Raw genomic sequence first — 25665 nt, 5'->3', positions numbered from 1 at the left:
TAGAGGTTACCATGGAGATTTGCATGTGGTCTGATGGTTGTCATGGCACCAGTGTTTACCAGGAGTAGAGTGCTTTGTTGGCGCAGTGGTGCCTCTGCCTCCTCCAGCAGCTGTGAGAGTGAACAGTTTTGTTGGTGCAACGATGTCTGTCTGTTTACCGTCTCCTGAAAAGGATCATAATGACTGACATGGAAGATGAGGATGTGAGCGAGATGAATTGAGAGAAATGGGTGTGTTATTGAGATGATCTATGATCAGGCTGATTGGAAACAACCCTGAAGAGCAGAACGCTGAGGACGTATTAGAGGAAGCAACCATGTGCTGAGCTAGAAAAGGGAGAATGGATACTGGTTTTCCATCTCAGCCCTTTTAAAACAGTTCATGCAACAACAACAAAAGTCTGAACCTACTCTCTTTTTTGTATTGTTGCGGACATTAAAAAGGCAGCTCGGAGAAGCCTGCAGAGGTAACAGAGAAATCATCTGAATAAGCAGCAAGACACAATGTCTCAGTTTCAGATAATGGCAAAACAACGCTTCCTCTTGTCTTGATGTTTCACTCAAACTCTGTGATATTTTATTCTGTTTGCAACTTTGTTCAGTCAAAAACTTGCCTGCACTGAAAAAAAACCTATCCAGAAAACTAAGTTAGTTGATGGAAGTCTAATGGTGGAATGTTCAGTTCTGTTACTTACAGATGATAAAAGGCAGAGTTGCTGTGGCTTGGCCTCCAGTGTAATGCTGATGAAATGCTCTTATCTCTGGCAAACCAATCCTCCTTGAAACCAAGTAGGTTTCAAACCTTTGAGGTTTCCTAGGAGACAAACGGCTAACGTCACCCACGGAGTGGTTTTTTGATGTTTGAAAGAAAGGGAAAAGGCAACCGTCACTGATCTGCAGCATTAGTCACCAGTAAAAAAGGAATTCTGTCCAATGCTAGAGGTGCATTTTTATTTTACACCAAATACAGTGATGCCTTTACAGCCCCTAAATTTGACCATGTACCCTGTAATTTAATTAAATACAATTAAACTGCAGAAGTCTGAAGTTTTTGATAGAAAATCAGACATTAACTGGACCCCCAAACCAAACAATCAAGATGGAGACAGCCTTAAAGCAACCACACAATGATCCATCTGACTCAGACCTCTCCAATAAACTAATGCTGATAAACTAATGAAACAAAACCTGGCAGCAGCACTGTCGGCATTTCTCAACTTAACAAATGGTTAACAAAACAAAAAAAGTATAAAGAACAAATTATACTAATACTAATAGTCTAACAAAGATAATAATAATAAAATAAGGTTTATGTTGGAGAATGTCCCAGTGCAGAGGAATGACACATCCAGCCATAAATGTTGAAAAAGACAGAACAACATACCAGCCTTCGCACCAAGATGCTTCACTTCAAGGCTGACAACCTGCACAAACGACTATCACAAGGCCCACTTTCAGTTTGATCCAGTCAAGGTGATGGTGGTGTCTATGGGGCAGCAGTTAAATCCTACTTACACTCTTTCTATAAAGTTAATGGGATTCACAAATGCATTGATCAAGGATTTCTTTTAAGGTAAAAACAAATCCTACAAACGCTTGATTGCTGACATTTCTGAACAAAATAAGCATCTGTGTTATCTTTTGTTTAGCAGTTCATTATAATAATAAAATTAGTGTCATATTTCTTTCAGACTTTATTTAACAGTTGGTCATTTACAAGGCATTTTGTTGTTTTAAACTAAAATAGTCTTTAAGGGTGCAATCACTCTAGTGTTGTTTGGTTCTCTTTAAACGCTTGTTTCCTTTCTGCTGCGGCCCAAAGATGCTAACAATGGCTTGCTTGAAAACCGGTGATATCACTTCACTTCAAAAAGTGAACCCTGAGGTGGTTTGCTTGCAGTGTGAAAGCAAACGGACCATCCAGTGAACCAGAGAGAGGAAGTGATGTAGACTGTGTCATAGCGCCACCTGTTGGATAACTCGCTGCCTCTCTTGCTGCTCATACTGGACCGATTCTGATGAAATCTACATCAAGGCAAGGAAAGGCAAATTTATTTGTATAGCACATTTCACGTACAAGACAATTCAAAGTGCTTTACATAAAAAATTACAGCAGGGTGCAGAAAGCAATACAAGTGCATTAAAAAAAACAAAGAAATGCAATTAATGAAATAAAAACAGAATGAAGACGCTAAAATAGAATGGATAAAATGCAAGAAATAAAGCTCCAGTGTGGGGAAAGACAATATTAAAACATAATTCCAACTTAAAAGAACCAGATGTAGATTTTGACTTCTAAATAAAAACTAGTGAAATGCAGCAGAGAACAGGTGGGTCTTCAACCTTGATTTAAATAAACTGAGTGTTTCAGCTGATCTGAGGCTTTCTGGGAGTTTGTTCCAGACATGTGGAGCATAGAAGCTGAATGCAGCTTCTCCATGTCTGGTTCTGACTCTGGGAACTGATAAGGAACTGGAACCAGATGACCTGAGGGTTCTGGTAGGTTCATAATGGGTCAAGAGGTTTCTGATGTATTTTGGTCCTAAACCATTCAGAGCTTTATAGACCAGCAGCAGAACTTTAAAGTCTATTCTCTGACGAACAGGCAGCCAGTGTAAAGACCTCAGAGCTGGACTGATGTGGACCACTCTCTTGGTCTTAGTGAGGACTCGAGCAGCAGAGCAGAGCAGCAAACACTGTTACAATAATCAAGCCGACTAAAGATGAAAGCGTGGACTAGTTTTTCCAAGTCTTGCTGAGACATCAGATCTTTTACACTTGATATATTCTTAAGCTGATAGTAGGCTGAATTTGTAATTCCCTTAATGTGTTTTTCAAAGTTACGGTCTGAGTCCATCAATACACCCAGATTTTTGGTCTGGTTGGTGGTTTTTAGGTGTATAGACTGAAGCTCTGTGGTGACCTTTAATCGTTTCTCTTTGGCTCCAAATACAATCACCTCAGTTTTGTTTTTGTTTAACTGAAGAAAGTTCAGACACATCCAGTCATTAATCTCCTCAATGCATTTACCAAGAGCCTGTACGGGGCCTCGGTCTCCTGGTGACATTGTAATATATATCTGTGTGTCATCTGCGTAGCTATGGTAACTAATGTTGTTTTTCTTTATAATCTGTGCCAGTGGGAGCATATAGATGTTAAACAGAAGAGGCCCCAGGATGGAACCTTGGGGAACTCCACATGTAATTCTTGTCTGCTCAGATTTAAAATTACCTATTGACACCAAGTACTTTCTGTTCTCTAAATAAGATTTAAACCAGAGTAGTGCAGAGCCAGAGAGGCCCACCCAGTTCTCCAGTCATTTAAGCAATATATTGTGGTCAACTGTATCAAATGCAGCACTGAGGTCCAGTAAGACTAAGACTGACATTTTTCCATCATCTGTATTCAAACATATGTCATTAATGACTTTGGTCAGAGCATCTCAGTGCTGTGGTGCTGTCTAAATCCTGACTGGAAGACATCGTAGCAGTTGTTTTGTGTTAAAAAGTCGTTTAACTGATGAAAAACGGCTTTTTATCGATTATCTTAGAAAAGGAAGATTTGAGATCACCCTGTAGTTGTTCATGTGTGTCTTGTCTAGATTGTCCCTTTTTAGCAGGGGTTTGATTACAGCTGTTTTTAGAAGTTCTGGGAAGACGCCCAAAATTAAAGACAAGCTCACAATCTGTAACAGAACTGGCTCCAGAGTCTTTGAGACATCTTTGAAGAAACCTGTGGGCAGGATGTCCAAGCAGCAAGAGGAGAAGTTCAGCTGACATATGGTGTCGCCCAGATCTTTGCTGTTAATGGGATTAAACTGTGTCATGGTGCTTAAACTGGTTTTCAATGGACACAGTTTGTCTGTTTAACCTGCTGTTGATAAACCAACTACTTGTCTGATATGTTGGATTTTTTTCCATGAAAAATTTGGCTCATTGCAAACTCATTGCAGGCCTTGGTGGAATAAAGTTCAGGTGCTACTGACCACAGGAGGGTTTGTTAACCTGTCAACAATAGCAAATAAGACCCGAGCTTTATGATAGTTTTTGCTAATAATGTCAGAGAAATAGGACTTTCTTGTATTCCTTAGTTGTAAATTGTAAGAGTGAAGTTTCTCTTTATACATGTCATAATGAACCTGTAGAATTGTTTTTCTCCATCTACGCTCAGCTTTCCGACGCTCTCTTTTTCCATGCTTTACCAGTGTGGAATTTCTCCATGGAGACTTTTTCTTTCCAGAGACAACTTTCACCTTAATAGGAGCAATGACATCCATAATACTTAACATTTTAGCATTAAAACTAGTGACAAGCTCATTGGCTGAACCCCCTGCATGTGTAAAAGAGAAGACCTGGTTAAACATCCCACTCGTGTTTTCAGTTATTCACTGTTTTGTGATTATCTCTATTGAGACGTGTGAACAGAAACTGTACACTCAAAGAAAACACAGAAATGATCAGATAGGCCCACATCGCACACAGTTACCTTGGAAACATCCAAACCTTTAGAAATCACTAAGTAGAGTGTGTCTTTTAATGTGTGTGGCTTCTGCTATATGCTGAGTCAGCCCAAAGTTCTCCAGACTGTTACCCAGATCTTTAGTTGCTTTGTCCTGAGGGTTGTCTATATGGATGTTAAAATCACCAACAATAATTACCAGTGTTGGGGGTAACGCGTTACAAAGGTAACTCGTTACTCTAATATACTACGTTTGGCAGTAACGAAGTAATACAACGCGTTACTAACTATATTTTGGTAATATTATTACAGTAAATGAGTCCGGTAATGCGTTACAATCCCAACTGTCAGTATAAACATCAGACAAATAAATAATAAAACAACCATCGCGCAACAGCCGAAAATAAATATGAAGTAGAAGAAGAAGAAGAAGAGGAAGAAGAAGAAGACGAGGGCGGCGGCTTTAAATTAACAGAAGAAGAAGAAGAAAAGGACGAGGAATGATGGCAACCGACTCGACATTTTCTAAGTGGGTTTACTGTCACTATTTTGAATACATCAGAGAAATCGAAAAGAACAATGAGGTGTAGAACAAGAGTTTGTATCACATCATGTCGTTTAATTCTTCCATATCATTACATTATTGTAATTCAGCAGTTCATATTAACAACTACTTTCTGATGCAACCTCATTAGACTTTGTTGCCACACACATACTATAATAATGAGGAACTACATTTAAATGAGAACTATTCACCATGACAAAATATTGCGCACCTTCATTGCGTAATGCCTTGTCCTAAATGCTTATTTTGGTGAAAAGTAACTGAAAAGTAATATGTTACTTATTACTTTATACAGAGAGTAATATTGTAAAGAAATGTATTACTTAAAATTGAAAGTAACTGGTAATGTGAAATATATTACACTTGGGAAGTAACTTTCCCAACACTGATAATTACACAGTCAAAGTCTACACAGATTGTAGTCAGCAATTTATTAAACTCATCATAAAATTCTGCGCAGTGCCCCGGTGGTCTATAGAAATTTAGATATATTATTTTATAATAAACTTTCAACTGAAGAGCCACGTCTTCAAAAGAAGTAAAACTTCCAACCACATTAGCTTTGAACACCAATGTAAATCCCAAATCGGAATTAACTTCTAGGTGGTGAACGAGCTGTTTTCAGTCCTAGACAATCAATGACCTGGATTTTCCTATTTTTTCTCAGTGGTTGGTCGTTTCAGGGAATATCGCCCCTAGCAAGCGGTTGTTGTGACTGCATGACATTGTTCAGGCAGTTCGGTGCACCTGAGTTAAAGTGGGACGTGAAACCAAAACAAATTAAGGTTAAAATAGTCACCCAGATTATCCTGGTGTGAATATGATCTAATTTACAGAACACTGAAATCAATTAGTGTTTTCACCCTTTTTTTTAACATCAAACGCAGCCTCTTTCCATCTTGTTCACAGTACAACATATTTACTGTTGCTGCAAGATCTTGCAGATTTTGTCCTACAGAGGGAATTAATCTTTCATGAGCCTGCAGATTTATTGACAGAGAGTGAGTAGCTACTTACTATGGTTCATGAGAACAGCTCTTGTTAGCCTAAAGCATCCAGTCTTTTGGAGTCAGCACTACAGAGCCATATACAGCAATCCAACCCTTTTCCACCACATGTGCAGTTTCTCTCCAACGTGGGCTTTTTAGGGACAGCTGGCATTCATCAATCTAAGAGCAAAGATGTGAATAGTTTCACAGTTTTAAGAACACATTCATGAGAGATGTGATGGGGTTCTCATCAGGTGTTAACTTCAAGAATTTAGGTGCTAGAAATGGAAACACCTCTTGGTTTCCTTTTTCTTGTTGTTCTTGTTGGAAATAGCTAATGAGCTTTTTTTGTGGAGAAAGTCCACTTACCAAAAACAACTATTTTAAAGCAGCAACACTAAATTTTGGTAGATCATGTCACTTTTTGTCTTCCCATCAGGACAGCTGATTCAGAATCTATCTTATCTCTTTTTTTCCAGCCAGTAAATCAGTCCCACGTTGACTCTTGCTTTATCACTTTTTTGTTCTTCTCTTCCCCCAATAACATCCTTTTGCATGTCTTTGGTCGTTTTGAACGCACACCATGGCTGATTCAGCGGAGTGTTGATATCCAGTTGCTGGCATGTGACACAGTGCTATAAAGCATAACGCAGGTGTCATGTGATGCACTGGGCTGGAAAAATAGCTGTAAAGTGCTCTGGGATGATGCAGGGTAACAGTGGCTTCAGAAATGTGCATAACGAACGTCAGTGTGCCATCAAAACTAGTCAGAAGCATAGTTTTATGGTCAGAAACCTTTGTAGTGTAGTGTTGCTTTAAAACTATATTAGAGAGTGAGGACCAATAACCGGGTAGCTGAATGAGCAGAGGTAGACTTCTAACTGTTTTATTGCCACTGCTATTGATTTCTGAGTTAATTTGTGGCTGGTTTGTATCATTGGGCAAAAGGTTAGTGATCTGGGAGCAAAATTATTATTTAGTGCTGTACAGCAAATATGGAAAACAAACATTAATTCTGTACAAATGTCAATAAAAAGCAAACAATCAGATCTGAGTGACCTGGAAGGCACTTCATAGTGGCCAGTGGTCCTATAACAACTACATTTAGGAGTAGTGTAATAGTGTCATTTGGAGGGGATAAGAACATGTAATACCCTTTCCAAGTAATAATGATTTTACAGAAATACATACTGAGGCTAGCTATTATACACATAATTTCTTTTCTACTTTCATGTAGAATTCAAGGTCACCCAGATCCATTTGACAGACTGGAATATGAACCAATGTGTTTTAGAGGCATAAGAATCAAGGGGTCCATAACTAAGGTGAGAGTAGCAGCACAATCTGATGCCGCAAGCTTAAAAATCCTGGTTATTCAGTCCACACAAACATTAGATAAGGCACATATATTTGTGTAGCACATATTATTTACAAGACTATTCAAAGTGCTTTGCAGCCATATTGTACATTACAGTCCAAGTCAGTGAAAATCTTGAGTCTGTTCTCCAAAATGTTTGGTTTCAGTTTCCAAAAATGTTCGTCTGTGGATAATAGAAACAAACACATATAAAAATGTGTGGCTGGCTACTGAAATACCTGTGCTTTGTGAACAGTTAGCACAACATCTGAAGTGAGTTAAAAAGCTGATAAAATCTATTCTGCACCCATGTCTGTTTTTCCCTTTACTTGCTCCTCTCAGCCCTCTTTATCTACTCATACCTGAGTGTGTTTAGTACATCACACAGAAGGAGGAGGTTCTGGTTTGTGGAAGGGGGGTGACTGGTGCCGGGTAAACAGAGAGCCTCGGTCTTGCTGCCAGGTTTCGATCGTGTTCACCTTTCTCATCAGTGAGATGTTCTGAGAACAAACAGGTTTCTGTTCCACTTGTGTCAGCAGAGGCTAACCTCAGCTGCAGCAGTATGATGCACCTCTTTTTAGATCATTCATGTCCCAAAACATTTAGCAGGCAAAGGAAACTGATTACATTTATGCAAGTCTGAGTAATGTGTGCTGTAAGTCTGTTTCTAAACCAAAATAAACTAATATGTTCACAAAAACAGCTAGCAGAGGACATGCCTATAGAAAAATGTAGATTTTTTATCTCTTCCCAGAGTTGCTTGTGCCAGGATTTCTTTTTTAAGAGAAGTTTCTTCTGAAAGAAGAAAGATGTCTTGTATACAAACATTTTGTTTGTTCAAGTCTGTGGCCGATAGGAAATAAATGACTTCTAGATGTAGCACAGTTTTGTCATGGTCATATTCCCAGACAATTTGCAGTTAAAAAGAACAGTTCTGATTCACCATGTGTTTGGGTGTAAGGTGTAAACTTTGTTTAAAATGTCTAAAATAAATAAGTGAATCTATGTGTGTGCTCTTCGTGACTTTTTAAATGTTTGAACCCTTTTAGAGCAAACTTGCCACAAGCACCAGGACAGAGAAATGAAACCTGCTTCCTACTGCTAGATGGCAGATGCCTGGATGAACGCAGAGGGTTGCACCAGGAAGGGCATCCAGCATAAAGCATGCCAAATGAACGTGTGAATACAGCCTACAACTTCCATACCAGGTCAGGTAGAAGCCGATGATTCACTGTGGCGACCTATACATGTCAAGTAATATATATATAAATATATATATATATATATATATATATATATATATAGAGAGAGAGAGAGAGAGAGAGAGAGAGAGAGAGAGAGAGAGAGAGGAGGTGTTTCCTGCTTAGGCAGCTGCCAAAGCAACCCAGCCCCAGATAAGCGGAGGATGGATGGATGGATTGGATAGGTAGGTAGATAGGTAGGTAGGTAGGTGGATGGATGACTGGATGGATGGATGGATGGATGGATGGATGGATGGATGGATAGATAGATAGATAGATAGATAGATAGATAGATAGATAGATAGATAGATAGATAGATAGATAGATAGATAGATAGATAGATAGATAGATAGATAGTGGACAACACTGCACTCTATCACAGGAAATTACCAAGTGTAACCTTGTTTCTCACCATTCATCTACAGACCGGCATGAAGAGCTTTTACATTTAAACGACTGTTTTTAAAATGTGCTTTGCACAGATTGTCTCACTAGTATTAGCAAGAAGAATCAGAAGAGATGAGATGTTTACAAAAACCTGTTCATCTCACCTCTAACAGAAGATTAGATCTATAGCTCTTAGCAGAAAGATGAAAGTCATGCCACTTCTTTTCAGGGCCAGATTTTCACAGACACAAGAAAATGAATCCATTAGGTGTCTCTGAGGATCTGGGGCTGAGTGGTTCACTCAGACCTTGACCTTTTCTGCTCATAGCTGCCACGGAAGAAATGACAGCTCAATGACCAAAGAAAGAAAAAAGACTCAAATAACCAAAGCAGGTCCTCAGCTGTCGGGGGTGTCAAAGCTTTGGCCACACTCTCAGCAGCAGTCAGGCTGACATTTGGCTGCTGATGTTGAGCCATCGCGCCTCATGAGAAACAGAACACCACATTTATGCTGTCAGAAAGGGCTAGAGTTCCTCATTTCATGTCTTTGTGTTTAGCTGGGAGGAAAACTACATTAAAATTCACATTACAGAAAACTCTATACGGCTGTCAAGACTATTCCTTTGACTAAACTGTCTTATGATAGAAAGTTGGAAATTTCACATTGTCTGTATGAAGTATTTCAACACACAGTAGAAGTATGTGGGCAAACAGTGGTTATGAGCATTTCCTTGGGGCGGTTTTTCCTGGTCGGGTTTCTGCGTTTCAGTCGTGATTGGATCAGGAGACTGAAGCAGCTAGTTAGTCAGCAACGGATCTAACCAGTGGGAACCAGCGCTCATAAGTGATAGACCTTGTTGCTACTCAATAAAGTAAGTAACTAGTAATTAGTAACTGTCTCTGCTGGTCATCTCACTACTAGAATTTGTGTTAAATACTTTAACATGTAATATAAATTCATTCAGTCGCACTGGGTATGGCAGGGTAAAACATCTGTTTTTTCTGATATCATCTGGAATGTTCTGACATGCTTTCCATTAATGTGACAGCATTTGAACATGTCAGCATTGTTTTTAACGAGAATCCAGCTGCTTTAATCCCAACTGTGAGAGCTGCTGTGCTGGCAAAGCAAATTTTTCTTTGCAGGTGTTAATAAGAAACTGGACCTGCAAACTTCAAAAGCATCACATTAAAGATGGTGTGAAATACAGGACTCAGGACTGTGTGACAGCATCACACAGCTGCTGCAGATTTGTCGGCTTATGATGAGAATCTCACGTTCCACCACATCCCAAAGCTGCTCTACTGGATTGAGATCTAACAAAATTCAGGTAGGATGTGGTGGTTAAATCATCCCATATTTGTATGAAGGGTGCAGAATATGCAAAGAAAATAGAAGAGAATAGAGGATAGAAGAATAAGAATTTCTTCAGAATCTCTCTAGGAGCCCACAACCACCAAATAACCTTGGGGAGGGGGGCAGTGTAGAGCGGAAAAGCTGATATACAAACAGAGAGAGGAACAAAGAAAAAGCAGCTGCAACGTATTTAACAACTACACAGACCACCGTTGCGCTGCTTCTTTCTATGTCTCTTTCTGAGAATGTTCGTAGTCATGATCTCCTCCACCCGTCGCCATGTTTGCAGCTGTCTGAAACCGACTTCAGAACTCAGAGAGGAACTGTGCACTGCCCTCTGGTGGATGTATTGGCTAACAACCATGTCAACGTAAACGACGCATGAAAAAAGAGGGTGGTGACGTTTGAAATGGACGTACTTATTTACGTACGTAGTGAGAGCGTAAAAAAGTTGAAGCAATCTTTATGCACCGCCTTCACACAACACAACTTACAGGCTTCAAGCAGATCGATGCACACAGCAGTGGTATCGCTTCTTTGAGCATATGATGAGGGAAGAGAGTGCAGTCCTTCCCCATTCCATCATTTTTTCATTATTATTTGGAGCAATAAAAAAAGCAGAAAGAAAAGAAAACTCTTTGAGACAAATGTGAGATGTGATAAAACATGATGGAAAACACTTGTTTGACTTTATCAGTGACCGACTGACTACGGATTTACGGATCTTATTTAAAGAACCTGCTGATCTGATAACAATGAGCAACCTTACTGATGAATATTGGACTCAAATGCAGTTTGACATTGTCTTTGTCTCAACTTGGTAACATATATTTATGAGGCTTGGTCATCTTGAGTTCTGTCTGAGTTCAAATAAAGATTAAGAGAACCATCTGACATGATGGCGCCTCCACATTTCAGTGCAGCTTCGACCTCCTGCTTCATGTTCCATCCCTGCAAAAAGCTGGATTTAGAGGCAGAAATTTAAAACAAAGCACATCAGTGAGCAGCAGCAGAAAGAGACCCGGAGACATGAAGACTAAATCACCTGTGAAAACAGACTGTATGTGGGAGAAACAGTAGGTGGACTAGTCATGATCATTACCAGTATTTCATTCTTAATCTTGGATAATGATGGTGAAGACAGTGAACTGTGAACATGCACAAATTCAGTTGCCAGTCTACTCTGAACAAAAGCTAAACTTTTGAGCACGACGTCACTTTAAATTCCAAATGTCTGTGTTTGGTAAATTTTCTCATTACCTGCAGTTGTGCAACTATCTTTTTATCTCAAGATAACAAGAACTATTTTAGGATAGTGGGTTCATTACTTTGAAAAATTAGGACATGATGATGTTCTTTCGTTCGGGAGTTCAGGAAAGCTATTACCAGAAAACACATGCACTGCTCAGCTCTGCCCAGCTTTGATAAAAACCAATTAAATGAGTTGCTAACACATTATCAACACATTCTGAGTTCACCTTGATCATCTTGTGATCTTGAGAAAACAAAGCAGTATGTCGTGATGGTGAGTTTCAGTTATCCAAGACAAGCTCTAATTCTTGAACAGACGCATAAAAGTTAAATAACTTGAGGGATGGCTGCTCTAAGAGTCAGTACCTTTCTGTTCTTTCAATCTATGTTTTTTTTTTATCTATTCTCGTGTTAGTGAAGATTAAGGTAAAGGGTAAAATGGCAACACAGTCAGAAGTGCTTGTGCGATGGAAGTATTTATATCAAATCACAAAAGTCAACTAAACTATAAAAATACAATTTTCTTCATGAGTTCAATCTAATCTTTTAACAAAAAAAGACTGAACCACTTTATGTCCTCCCTTTTTTAATCTCTTCCTATTCTCCTCTATCCTTTCTCCTGCTTTTCCTCCGGTCTGGTCCAGCAGTTATAAGCAGAATTGGCATAAACTAATTTTAATATAAAAATAAAGAATAACATTTAAGACTCAAGGGGAGCCAAGGAGGTATCCAAAAGACTCCTCTTTGCTCAGCACAATACGGCAGGTAGACCATCATTCTGCTGCCATGATGCTGCACAGGACAGGTTAAAAAATAAACACACACCTTTTTGTATCAGCATTTTGTGGTTGCTGGAACAAAGTAAATGGAAACAATTTTTCTTTCATTATTACTGTATAGATGTTTGTGAGTTGTGTGTGTGGATGCAGGTTCCTGCACTGTTACACCTCCAGTTAATGAGACTCAAACTCGTGCAGCATCACCTACAACTAGATATTTTTAACTAAAGCCTCGAGCCTACTGAGTATACGGAATAAAAACTTGAATCCCGGGGAGCGAACCTGCCGAAGACGTTTGATGCGACGATGAAAAGTCAACACGTTGAATGGGCGGCCCCCGAGTCCCCGTTTGTGCAGATTATCCTGGATTTTTGAAGCTGAGAACAGAGCTGTGTGCCGTTCTGTAAACCCCGCCACCCTGGGGGAGCTCATTACCGGCACTTCAGGCTGTGATTTGAAGCCTGTCAGCCTGCTCTCTTCTGTTATTAATTTCACTCCTTTTGGCCCCCTATTTTCCTCCTCCGTTAATCTGTGTATTTAATTAAGGTCTGCTTGCTTTAGTAGTGCAGAGAGCAAGAGGCAGAAAATAAAACTCTACTAGAGTTCTACTTAAAAATCGTCCAGTTAGTGTAAGAAAAAAATGGACTCCCCCCTGACTGAGATACTGGTTTCATATCATTTCAGTCGTGTCTGAAGAAGCAAACATTTGAATATTCATGTTGAACTCTGGTAATAAGCAGACTTTTCAGCTTCTTTGTAACTTGCTTCATTTATGCTTTTCCAAACAACAGAAGTGCTCCTGTGATTTAATTCATTTAAATGTTGTTTTTATCGTTTTACTAAGACTGAGATGCAAAATGCAACAGGTAATCAAACAGAATGACAAAAAAAAATTAGGAGAAAAACACAAAGAATTCAGAAAACAGGACAAATCCAATACATTTCAGGCCGAAACCACCAGATAAGAAAACACATTTATCAAAATGTTTTATTTTTTAATGTATGTTTTTGGTTTAAATGTAGTCCATTATGTTTTTAAAGATGCTTTCTGAAATAATGTTTTCTCTTTTAATGTTGGTTTGTTTTACGTTGTGTAAAATATCCATCTGTTGTGCCCACTACCAGTTAACATGACTGGAGAGAAGGCGCCAGGAACCTGGATGTGATGGGAGGTGACCATCACATCAGCATGAAACCTGTTTTCTGAAGCACATTTTCTGTTGTTTTAATCGTTCTGAGTGATGTGGTTTCTGGTTTGATCTAAAATGTTCTGTTCATAAATATTTATCTCTTTGCTTTTTATGTTTACTGGATTTTTCTCATGTTTTCCCTTTTTCTCGTGTGATTTCTCAGTTTCAGTCTTGTATTCACTGAACTGTGGCGGTTTTACAATCCTTGCTTTCATTCTTTTTTTCTGAAAAGCTGTTTTCCATAACACACCTTCACACTATTTCAATTTGATGACTTCCTAAACATGATAGAACCTTTAAAGTCCAAAAGACCCATTTTTACATTTCACTGCAGCACAGATTGAACCAGACGTGAAAGACCGACTTTCGTTTTATGTAGCTGTCAGTTGTCACGAGTATCAATAGTTTATCCCATTATTTAGAAATACAGTTAGAACATGGCTCCACATGGCCTGTTTTAGTTTTTCTTCTCTTGTTTGGTGATTTAAAATCAGAAAAACAAAAACAACTCTTCATCAGCAGCATTTAGCGCTTTGGTGATCAGTTCTTACAAATGGACTCTTTTCTATGTTTGTTTTGATGGTTCAGAGCAGTCCTCTCTAGTTAAACTACTTCTTCATTTTCTTGGTTACCACGGTGACACTTTTTACCCATTTGATTGTTTGGCTAAAAAGCAGCAACCGCGATGACTCCGCCCACTTTCTGAAAAGTTCAGACATTTAACTTAAAGAACTAAAAGTGTCCACATACAAATGTGGAATACTCTGAAAACAAACATGGTTGCATTTCATTTTATTTTTTGTTTCATTTTTTATCCAACCAGTTGCTTACACTCTCCCTTCATTGGAAGTTTATCTTTTTTTTTCTTTTTTTTTAAAGAAAAAAAAGATAAAAATCTGGAGGGAAATACCCCAAATGATTCAAAAGTCACAGGCCTTTAAAAATAGTTTCCAGTCTAAAGCTGAGTCAATGGAACAAATGCTTTTTAAAGAATCGACCGTGTCAGAAGCTACTAGAGCTGGAAAAGTCTATTCACTGTCGCTCTCTGCCTCTTCAGTTGCTGCCTTTATCTGCACAAAGCTTCCCCTGCAGGCTGCAGGCTCTGGACGCAGAGCTGAAGCCCAGCAGAGAGGGATGATATGATGCTATGCTTTGCCCCATAAAATCCATCCTCCATTTATTCAACAAAAGTCCCAATGACAGAAAAGCTGACAAAACTACCAATTTACTGAATCTGAATTGGGGTAATTCTGCCTTCCAGTGATGTACAGTTTAATTAAGAGCGCTTTGAGGTCACTTAAACTACAAGAGTTTTCTTATTCTGCACGCTGTTGATCAGGACTAATTAACTTTTAGAGAACTGTGACCTGAAAGGCGATGAAGTGGCTTTACTGGGACTGTTGGGAACATCACACAATCAACTCTGAATATAAAGCCATTTTAAAGGCAGTGGAAACTTCATTGTTCAAATGCCACTCGTGCACTGCTGAGGGACGTCTGAAAAGAAGTGAGAATCTGCTCAAGGTCATACAGCAGGAACCTGGTTTTCTTTAATCGGCTTGTTTTTTTTCTGACGTCACATTTGTTATTAAAAGCAAGCCTTTCACAGCTTCCGTCCACCTTCCACTGCCGGCTTTCTCATCTTGTTTTCTATAAACGGCGCACTGATAAGACATGAAACACCACGGCCTGATGCCTCCACTTCAGATAAAGTGTGTTTATGTGTGCAGCCAACAGCAGGGAAGATTCTCACAAATGCTGTGTACAAATATTTACATTTTATTTAGAGTCCTTTCCACAAAAGTATGCAGTCAGAAAAGGTTTTCAGGCTTAGCGCTGGCTGTTACTACCACATCATACAGCACGCAGCACTGAGACAAAGCAGCCACAAGCCTTGATGGACAGTCTCATTACAACAGTGAACATCTGTGAAGCGCTCCATTCATTTTTGGCCAGCTTTGGTACAAACATACATTTTATCAGGCTATTAGAATACAGACAGGAGATGGCAGGGAGTTTCATGTGGATGAAAAATATTTATGATCAATACTATAAATAATCTTTGATGAAGTAAATTTAACTTCCAGTCAGCTTATACTTGTTCTGAAGTTTTTAACCATGGTGAAGTGGCTTCATCAGGAGACTGAACGTGAGTAAATATGTACGTATGGAGGTGTTGGAGGGGGTGAGACACAGCTGAGCAAACTGCAGCAGCTGGCAAAAATGATGTGATGTGGTTGACACGTCTGGCTGAGACGGCTCAAAATGATCCAAGCTAAAAATCGCACATGAAATGGAAAAAAATTGTTTGTCAAAAACCAGTTCTGCAAATGTACCCAGCAGATCCAGAAAGAAGCTACAACCACAATAGCTGCTGTGTGTGGACAAAAAACGGTGACAGAGCAGATCCGGAACCTCTTGTTTCACTATTTTCAGTTTTAATCAGGGGTGGGCATGTAGTATGCGCTAATTAACGCAGATTATTATTTCATTGGCCATTAACACAATCTTTCTTTAGTCTGTGGCTTACTGACTTGGTATGTAGCCACTTTCGCCGAATCTCTGAAAGAAGCATGAAAACTAGTCGTCCATGTACTGCACTGGTTTCATAGAGATTCTGTGGACTTTCTGTCACAATGTAGAAACGCAGGCAGTTTGTTCCAGCCGGGAAACACACGTGATGGCTGGAAATTCATCACATATTGTGTCCTCAGTGTTTACAAGCATCACACAGCTTTCAAATCATCCTGCTGACTTCTGACTTTTTAACAAATAAACCAGGGAAGGACTCCACTTGTAAGGTGTGTAAAAGGTGTAAGGTGAGGAAAAGTCCACCTCATTAGCTCAAAGCATGGAATGAATTCATGAGCTAGACGACTGCAGGGATGTCAGACGCCAGTCCTTGAGGGCCGATGTCCTTCAGGTTTTAGACGTTTTACTGCTCAAACACACCTGATTCAAATTAAATGTATCCAGCAGCTTGTTTTCAAGTTCTGCTTAATGACCCATTCATTTCAGTCAGGTGTGTTGAAGCAGGGAAACATCTAAAATCTGCAGGGCATCGGCATCGGTTGAACTGTGTTGTTAAAACTCAGCATCACAGATTAGAAGGCTTAAGTTAACAGCTAGCTAGCTGGCAGCTAACAGAGCATCGTAATTCTTCAGACGCACAGCAGGTCAGTAAAGTCTGGCCTTCACCGTTGGTCCATCTGCATTTCAAGTTTTGAGGCCTGTTAAAAAATGCTGATTACAAGGCCAATTCACTGTTTATATAATGTTTCCAGTGCTGTGGTCCTAGATGCTTCAGTTTTAATATTCTGTAGGAGAACTTGGGATTTCCCATTTCTAACTGGGAAAAAAACCAAGAGAACCCCAACGAGAAGTCATATTTCCTTGTTGGGAACAAGGTTAGACTTTATCAGGTCTAACTTCCTTCCAACGGTAGCTTACCAACAGAATGTAAAGTCTCCAGCTGACAGTCTCTATCTCATAAAACATTAAACACAGCACAGTTAGTGCAGCATTAGCTATTTTCTTTCTCAGTTAACTGAGCTGCATAACTGCTGATGAGAATTTGCAGCATGGTGTGAAGCTATGGTGAAGATAAAGCTGGGAGGCTGGATGAGTCTAATTTACTCTGGTATTGTGACCCTGCAAATATAAGCACCCCACTAAATGAAATCATTCTGAATTGCAGATCTGAACGAGGTAACATTTGTTTTATTTTTGTATTTTAATTGGTATTAACTAAGGTTGTAACATAACATTGAATCAACATATAAATGTAGCATCAATCCAAATTAAATCCTGGTCCATACTTGTCATTTAAATGTCTGAGCTCAGGAATAAAATGATATATTATACATTTGGTTGCATTTTGTGACGTGATATGAATGGAAGTGGTTGTGTTACCTCTGGTAGTATGTGCTCTCCAGCAAGTCTCTTTTTCTTAACATGTCCCCATTAAAGTTTACTTTCTTCAGTTTCATAATTAAGTTTTTGGTGCAATTAAGCCTTAACTTCAAAGTTAAGATGCCACATTAAGTCCATCATTAGCCTGCCAGTTCAAATTAGCCATTAAAATACTTTCTGTATGACATTTATTTCCATCCCTTCATTTTGTGTAGGAAATAATTCCCACTTATTGTAGTGAGCACCGCCTGATCTGTCACTGTTTGGTGCAGCTGGAAATGCAGCATTTGCAGTTTTACTGTGAGGTGAAGCTGCAGCTTAAATGTCATTTCACTAATGGTGTTGGGTTTTAATAAAATAACATTTTTTAACTACACAAAACCTTCAGAACAAAGTAAGAGGACCTTCTGAAAATGAATGCTTACAGGGTCAAACTTGCAGAAAACTGAAGTCTGAAACCAAAAGATGTCCATTCACGATGAGACGAGTGGCTAATTTTACTCCGATTTTACTGAATTAGTTTAACGGTGGTGTGGTGGTTAGCACTGTGGCGTCACAGCAAGAAGGTCACTGGTTTGAGCCCCGGCTTTGGGGCGGTTCAAACAGTGGCCTTTCTGTGTGGAGTTTGCATGTTATTCCTGTGCATGCGTGGATTCTTTCCGGGTACTTCAGCTTCCTGTCCATGATAGACCTGCCTCTCGCCTGCTAACTGCTGGGATAGACTACAGCTTCCCCGGGACCCTGAATTGGACGAAGCGATACAGAAAATGGATGTCTGTCGGGTTCAGTAAAATTCGGATTCAAACTTTTTATATTCAGTCCCTGATCTGAAAACTAGCAACTGACATGAAAATATTTGGTTCCGTGAAATACGGAGGACCACAGCGACAAGAACCTAAAAAAACAGGAAGGTGACACTTGACTTACAAATAAATAAAACAGGTTTGACATGTGTGATGAGGTTACAGTTAAGATACGATATCTAAGAAAATGTCTGTTTTTGTAAAAATGTCTTTCTTAGTGATCAACCCACAGTTTTTAACCAAAAGTGTTGCTGTACGAAAATGCTGTGCCATAACTGGAGTACAAAAATACATAACTGTGCAAGATGAGAGCTGCTGGGAGTCTGGGGGTAACAGTGAGGCGCAAACAGTGCTGTGTTGTTAGGGGGGCAGTCAGGTGGTCTCCCCCTGAAGAGCTGAAGGCAACGCAGCAGGAGCAAAACCACAACGCTGGTTCAGGGCCAACTGACAGCTGAAAAGCAGCATTTCAGACCGCGTCATGTTTTGAGGGATGTTCCAGAGGACTGAGGTGAGCTGGTTTGGGCTAAAACACAGTTCAGATGGCGTAGTCTTCCTGAGCAGCGGGGCTGAAGGCGGAGCTCCGCAGCGCATCCAGGCAGTTGACCAGGATGAGCGTGCCGGTCAGATGCTTCCAGCGTTTGGTGATGGGGCTCTTCATCTTATCCAGGCCCATGTGCAGCTCCTGGATCACGTCTCTGTAGCTGTCGCCGATCTGAGCGGCCCATGTGACCAGGAAGTCGTACGCCGGCTTCCACATGGCCTGCAGACAAGAAACAAACCTTAACAATCCACTAATGTACAACATTTTTTGGAATTTTTGAAAAAATATATAAGCTCATGTAGACCGTATTGTTATACTCCAGTCCAACTTCTATGATGTAGGACAGGATATAGAATTAGTTGATGATGTCCTCTTCTCCTCCTATTTAAGCATCTGTGAAACTGCTCAGGTTCACTTTTTTATCTCTTATTTTTGCACAATTCCTTAAACATTACTAATTCTTACATGAAATTTGTACTGTTGTACTGTGTTCCAGGTGTATTTGCTCTGACACAGTAACACATATGGCCTTTCTGGCTGTGAAGACACATTTATTTTATCTCATTTCAAACAAGAGGCAGAAAAATAGGCCTCAAGAAGAGGTTGATGTGAAAATATCCCAAAGAAAGCCTGACATTTGTTGGAAAGTTTGTTTTCTGTTGATGACTGAATCACTTATTTTTCATTAATTCAGTAAAGCTCAAAAAATAGTTCATATAAGTGAATCTCCTCATATTTTCAGTTGGAAGCACTGGTGATGCACATGGAAATACTAATAAAATATGATAAAACATGCCCGGTAATCTGGGACAGCAGTTATCTGCTGCAAGGCAGGTGTACCTCGCTGTCCACCACCCCGTTCTTGTCCCTGTGCGGCGCCTCATAAGCGTCCATCTGCTGGCGTGAAACCTTGGCGAGCCTCTCAGCCAGCTCCCTCCAGCGTCCGGCCACCTCCACGGCAGTGGTCAGGAGGACGAAGTCCATGACCAGTCTGGCCACCAGGCCCTGACAGTCCATCTTCAACAGAGCCTGCAGAGAAAGAACACAATCAATTCTGGTTCTGGAAAAGATGTGGCCTGAACAAGCCCAACGTGAGCTCTCACAGCAGTCAGCAGACCAGGTAAGACAGGATGAAGGGGAATAGAAAGAAGATGGAACTTTTCTTGAAAGCATGCACATCAAAGAGACTAATAAACGAACATCAGCAGGTTTCATTCCTCTGACTTCATCCTATTATTTCCTACATCCTGCCTCCACAAATCTCAGCCTTGTGCATTTTTCAAATGTTTCCTGCTGGAAACAAAAGGAAAAACCTGGTGTTGACATCTGAACTGAGGGAAAGAAAACAGTTAATTAACACTGACAGACACAACTGAGGAGATGCAGAGCACTAAAACATCCAGACGTTTTGCCCAACATGAAAAAAAGGATAAATGTGCAGATTCTCCTGAGATTACTCAGGATTTAGTCTTCTACAGCTCTTTTGGAGAAGTTTTGGACATCTCAACATCATCTTGCTGCATGCAAGGAAAAAATAGAACAATGAGTCGTGCCAAAGTGGCTCCTGTTTGTTTGGGTTTAACTGGTCTGGACAGGAGCCGGCTCCTCCCCTCGGCCCCCGTAACCTTTCTGTCTCTGTCAATTCTGCCCAGATGACTGCTGATGGTGGGAAAAGAAAATGCTGCGAAGACTCGGGCTGTTCCTGCAGCAGAGACGACCTGCACGGTGTCATCGCGGATTTGCACATATAAATGTGTCTCGTGCAAATTTAAGTCATTTAACACTGCCATACATGTATTCCCCCATGCAACACATTTACAGGTGCACACACATCTGTACGTGTATGCATGTAACGACAAACTGCATGGCACAGTCTGTCTTTATTTGTTTAGCTCTCAAACAGCAACAAACAAAAATGAAACACGATATTAAACAGGAAATGCTAAGTTAGTTTGAGCCAGACTCTTGGCGCCGATCACTGCAGTTATGTCCCTTCATTTAAAGCATAGACATCATGAAAACATCCCGATACAACTACAAACCTAAAATAAATATTAAATTACAAGTCTAAACCATCAGAGTCTTTTCGAAGAAGGACACACAAAATGTCCAACTTTATTAAGATTTACATACACCATCCCTTCCCCACTGGCCAAAACTTCCCAAAAATGGCTCTTCTAAAAATATTCAGTGTGTACAAGAAAAACTGATCCTGACGCAGACGGAGGTGGAGACACGCATTCGGATACAGCTTTAAAGTCAACAAAGGAAAGGTGATCACACGGCTCGGCTTTGGGCTTCGGCAGAATGTGAAGAAATGTGTGGAATGACAGGATATGAAGGAGGAGTGAGGACGGGGGAGGTCAGGGGAGGAGGTGAGGAATGCAGACTCCATGATCCAGCAGCCAGACCACAGGATGAGATAGTGGAAACTGGGAGCCAATCAGATGCCATTTCTTACTCTGCAGAAACGGTGCAAAAAAAGTTCAGACTTTGAGTGACGACTGAAGTTTTATTTGTTTCTTGATGAGGATGCTGAGAGGAAGGAGCTGTTTCTGTTCTCTATTTCCTTACTGAATAGCTGGACAGGAAGTTCCTGCCAAAATAAAGGACATCACCTTCTGTCCCAACTCTACTTGAAGTCTGTCACCGGACACAAGTGTTACTGTGGAACAATAACAGAAACCTGTTTACAAAGCAGACACAGTTGGACAAATAAAAAATTATGAATATGGTCCTCAACAGAAACGATAAAAACTCCTTCTGTGAGACACGATTTTAGCCGATTGAACCTCAAACATGCAGGGTAAACAGTGCTGCTGTTCAGAGCATTTTCTGGATGAATCTTTAGGAAACACTGAATTTTCTTTCTTTTTTTAATTTCTGAATGTTAACCAGGACTTATTCCTCATTGAGATGAGCAGGAAAACCTGTGCAGAAGAAGAACCACTGGGTAGCTTTTATAGCACTTGGGTTTGCCTTTAGACATCTGATTCTTAGCAAAGACATTCAAAATGCCAAGTTTGAAAAAAAAAACAAACAAGCAAAAAAAAAAACACCATACTGTTATGGTACTTCAGAAAGTAGATGTATGTAGATGTGTTAGATCAGATATTTAAGTAATCTGATTACTCCCAGATACTCAAATTTAGATTTTCAAGTAAATGCACTCAGTGTTTTAAAAAAAAGTTATCTAAGAACGTCTTTAATATTTAAAAAAATGGTGGTCTTACATAATTAGCTGTAAAATGAATCAATATCCAGTCGGATGTAATTGAAATCGAATTGAAACAGGCTGTTGTGAATCGAATAGATTCAGGAAATTAGTGACGATACCCAGGCCTAGTTCAGAGTTTACGACTGTAGATGAAAGTCGTGTCTATCCTGACGTCTCGTTAGAGTTACCATTATTCATATCTTGTGAACAGGTATCATCAGTCTCTGAGGATAGGACTAAACATCAGAACTGAAGACATTTTTGTGGATTAGAGTAAACAACTTCATGTTCAATTTTGGACATTATCAGTTTTAACAAGCCGTTTTAAGCAGTACTTTCTTATCTTCAGTCATAATTTTCACCTTTATATTTTCTTTTCTGTTTTTATGTAAATAACCTTCATGCTAGTTGTATTAACATTTCACTTCTATGTGGCAGTGAAGGGAGAAAATGGGATTTAAGTGACTCTGAAAGTGGCATGGTTGTTGGTCTGAGTATTTCAGAAACTGCTGATCTACTGGAATTTTCACACACAACCATCTCTATGGTTTCCAGAGAATGGTCTGAAAAAGAGAAAAATATACAGTGAACAGCAGTTCTCTGGGTCAGAATGTCTTGTTGATGTTAGAGGTCAGAGGAAAATGGGCAGATTAGGAAACTGGAAGTCAAATCATCACTGGTTCCAACCAAGGTCTACAGAATAGCATCTCTGAACACACAACACGTCCAACCTTGAAGCAGATCTCATATCTAATCAGCCAATAACATGGCTGCAGATCAACACATTTCGTCATGTAGACATGGTCAAGACGACTTAACGAAGATCAAACTGAGGAAGAAAGGAGATTGAAGTGACTTTGAACATGGCGTTGTTGTTGGTCTGAGTATTTACTGGGATTTTTACACACAACCAACTCTAGGGTTTCCAGAGAATGGACTGAAGAAGAGAAAATATCCAGTGAGCAGCAGTTGTCTAGACCACATGTCTTGATGTCAGAGGTCAGAGGAGAATGGGGACGACAGCAGCAGAAGACCCCACCGGGTGCCTCCTGTCAGCTAAGAACAGGAAACTGAGGCTACATTTCACACAGACTCACCAACACTGGACAATAGAAGATGGAGAAACGTTGCTGGTCTGATGAGTCTCCATTTAGCTCCACGTTCAGGTGTCAGAATTTGGTGGAAACAACATGAAAGCACAGATCTATAAATGGTTCAGGCTGCTGGTGTGTGAGGGATATTTATTTGGCCCACTTTGGGCCCCTTAGTACCAACGTGGAAAAGTTTAACCACCACAGTCTACCTGAGTATTGTTGCTGACCACATCCTTCCCTTTATGACCACAGTGGAGCATCTTCTGATGCTACTTCCAGCAGGATCATACACCATCTCACAAAGCTCAGATCATCTCCACCTGCTTTCTAGAACATGACGATGAGTTCACTGAACTCCAACGGCCTCCACAGCCACCAGATCTCAGTCCAGTAGAGCAGCTTTGGGATGTGGTGGAACGGGAGATTCTCATGATGGATGCAGCAACTGTGTGATGGAGTCATTTCAATATGGAGCAAAACCTCTGAGTAATGATTCCGATACCTTGTTGGATCTATGACACCAAGAATTAAGGCGGTTCTGATGGTAAAAGTGGGTCCAACTCAGTTGAGTTTTCTGCTATTGTTGTAGATAAATTCTTTATAAAAAGGGCTGCTGATATTAAGAGTCTGCAGACAGAGGTCTTTAACGATCTTCCTTTATTCGGCCGAACAGGGGGACACCCCTTCAGGATAAAGACCACGTACATTCATTTCTCCGTGCTTATATAGCCTGCCTGTTACTATTTCTGTATACACACACACAGCCTTTTAGGGCTGACTGGTAATTAGTTGACATCACTTTGATATCATGTTATAATGTCATACTATTAATATTGTGCTGACCAGGGCCACTGCACCTGTTGTTTTTCAACTCTGATGTATTAATACTTCCACATTTCCCCCTTTCAAATATTTCAGAGTAATCGGCCCTAAGACGATACTCTGAAACTTACAATAGGGAAACCTTTTTACGCACACTTGTCCACACACGCAGGTCTCAAGCATAACATAGGAGCCAATCTGAACCTCCCGTACGAGGGCGAAAAAACCCCGACGGGCCCTGGGGACTGGTCGGATTGTACAGCGTTCTCAAATGACCAGTCCCCCAAAAGGGGAAGTATCGCTTCGCATGCAGCTGACGAAGATAGTCCTGTCAGGGCAGATTCAGAGTTGCCGCCCGATGATGTTGAGTTTGACATTCCTTTGGTTTCTTCTTCTGGGCGGGACAGGGATCTCGGCAGGGCCAATTCAACCAATCCGGACCCGAAGCAGCAGCCACCACGTCGTCCCATCACCAGGGCCTTCTCAAGGAAACAGAGGGGCAACTGCGCAACGAGGGAGCGACCTCAGTGACCAAGGGGAGTACGACTCACATGCCAAATGTCATTATCAGTCAGGTCTCTTGCCAGCATGCACCCGCACACATCTACACACTACCCGTAACTCGGTATTTCAGACAGATGTTGCACTTTTATTCCAGCTAACACAGCGCCAGATGATTCCTTTACATCTGCCATGGACGAGATAATGCGGGTGGGGGGGGAGGTGCGGGGGCATGCTGGGAAGAGAGACTGGTCTCTTGATTGGTTGGACCAGTTAATGGCTGACTGGAAAAATGTATTGATAAAGGTGGGAGTTGGGTCAGCTTTGGTTCTGATCCTTCTTTTCTTGTTTGGCATGTGCATCGTTCCTGCCCTGAGGAAAGCATGGAGTACGAGTCTCAAGAAACAGACCTCTGTCATCATGGCTGCCCAATTGGTCCGTACTGAGTTGGACCTGTGACGTCTCAATAGAACTACAGTCGGTTGGACAAAGGGGCGGCAGCCTGTGACGAAAGGCTGGTGACCCAACGCTCCTGGTTGCCTCCGGACTGGAAAAAGACTCTATCTTGTGTTATTCACGTGTGGTTTTTGTAGTCAGAAATCTTATGTAATAGGTTATCCTTGTGAAAACGGATTGTAATGTATAATGATTACTTTCTGTCATAGTACTTAGAAGGTCTCATGCAGGGGTCCACTGGCCTACCCGTGCCTGAGTGTCAAGTAAGATCAAAAGTTACCGGTGCTCGCCCAGAGGGGGGGCACGGGGGAATTTTTTCTCCCTTCGGGGCTTTTTTCGCCCTCGTACGGGAGGTTCAGATTGGCTCCTATGTTATGCTTGAGACCTGCGTGTGTGGACAAAAGGTTTCCCTATTGTAAGTTTCAGAGTATCGTCTTAGGGCCGATTACTCTGAAATATTTGAAAGGGGGAAATGTGGAAGTATTAATATAGCAGAGTTGAAAAACAACAGGTGCAGTGGCCCTGGTCAGCAAAATATTAATAGTATGACATTATAACATGATATCAAAATGATGTCAACCAGCCCCCCTACAAGGCTGCGTGCCTGGATGCTGTGTGTCTGAAAATAGTGACAGGGAGACTATATAAGCTTGAAGAAATGGATGAACGTGGTCTTTTATCCTGAAGGGGTGTCCCCCTGTTCGGCCGAATAAAGGAAGATCATCAAAGACCTCTGTCTGCAGACT

General features: G+C 40.6%; 1 protein-coding gene across 1 annotated transcript in view; it reads right to left on the bottom strand.

Moving 5' to 3' along the window:
* Positions 1-15332: 15332 nt before the first annotated feature.
* Positions 15333-25665, bottom strand: part of LOC121650223 (SH3 domain-binding protein 4) — a 57081-nt gene continuing 46748 nt past the window's right edge. The window contains exons 4-5 of the mRNA XM_042001620.1: positions 19670-19858; positions 15333-19048 (exon numbers count right to left, since the gene is read on the bottom strand). Coding sequence (XP_041857554.1) covers positions 18824-19048; positions 19670-19858 — 414 coding nt within the window. The 3' untranslated portion in view covers positions 15333-18823. The remainder of the gene's footprint in view (positions 19049-19669; positions 19859-25665) is intronic.

The sequence above is a fragment of the Melanotaenia boesemani genome, chromosome 12 (genome assembly GCF_017639745.1).
Source record: "Melanotaenia boesemani isolate fMelBoe1 chromosome 12, fMelBoe1.pri, whole genome shotgun sequence".
In the NCBI taxonomy this organism is placed as follows: Eukaryota; Metazoa; Chordata; class Actinopteri; order Atheriniformes; family Melanotaeniidae; genus Melanotaenia; species Melanotaenia boesemani.
The sequence above is the reverse complement of the archived record's forward strand: the minus strand, read 5'-3'. Positions and strand labels throughout refer to the sequence as shown.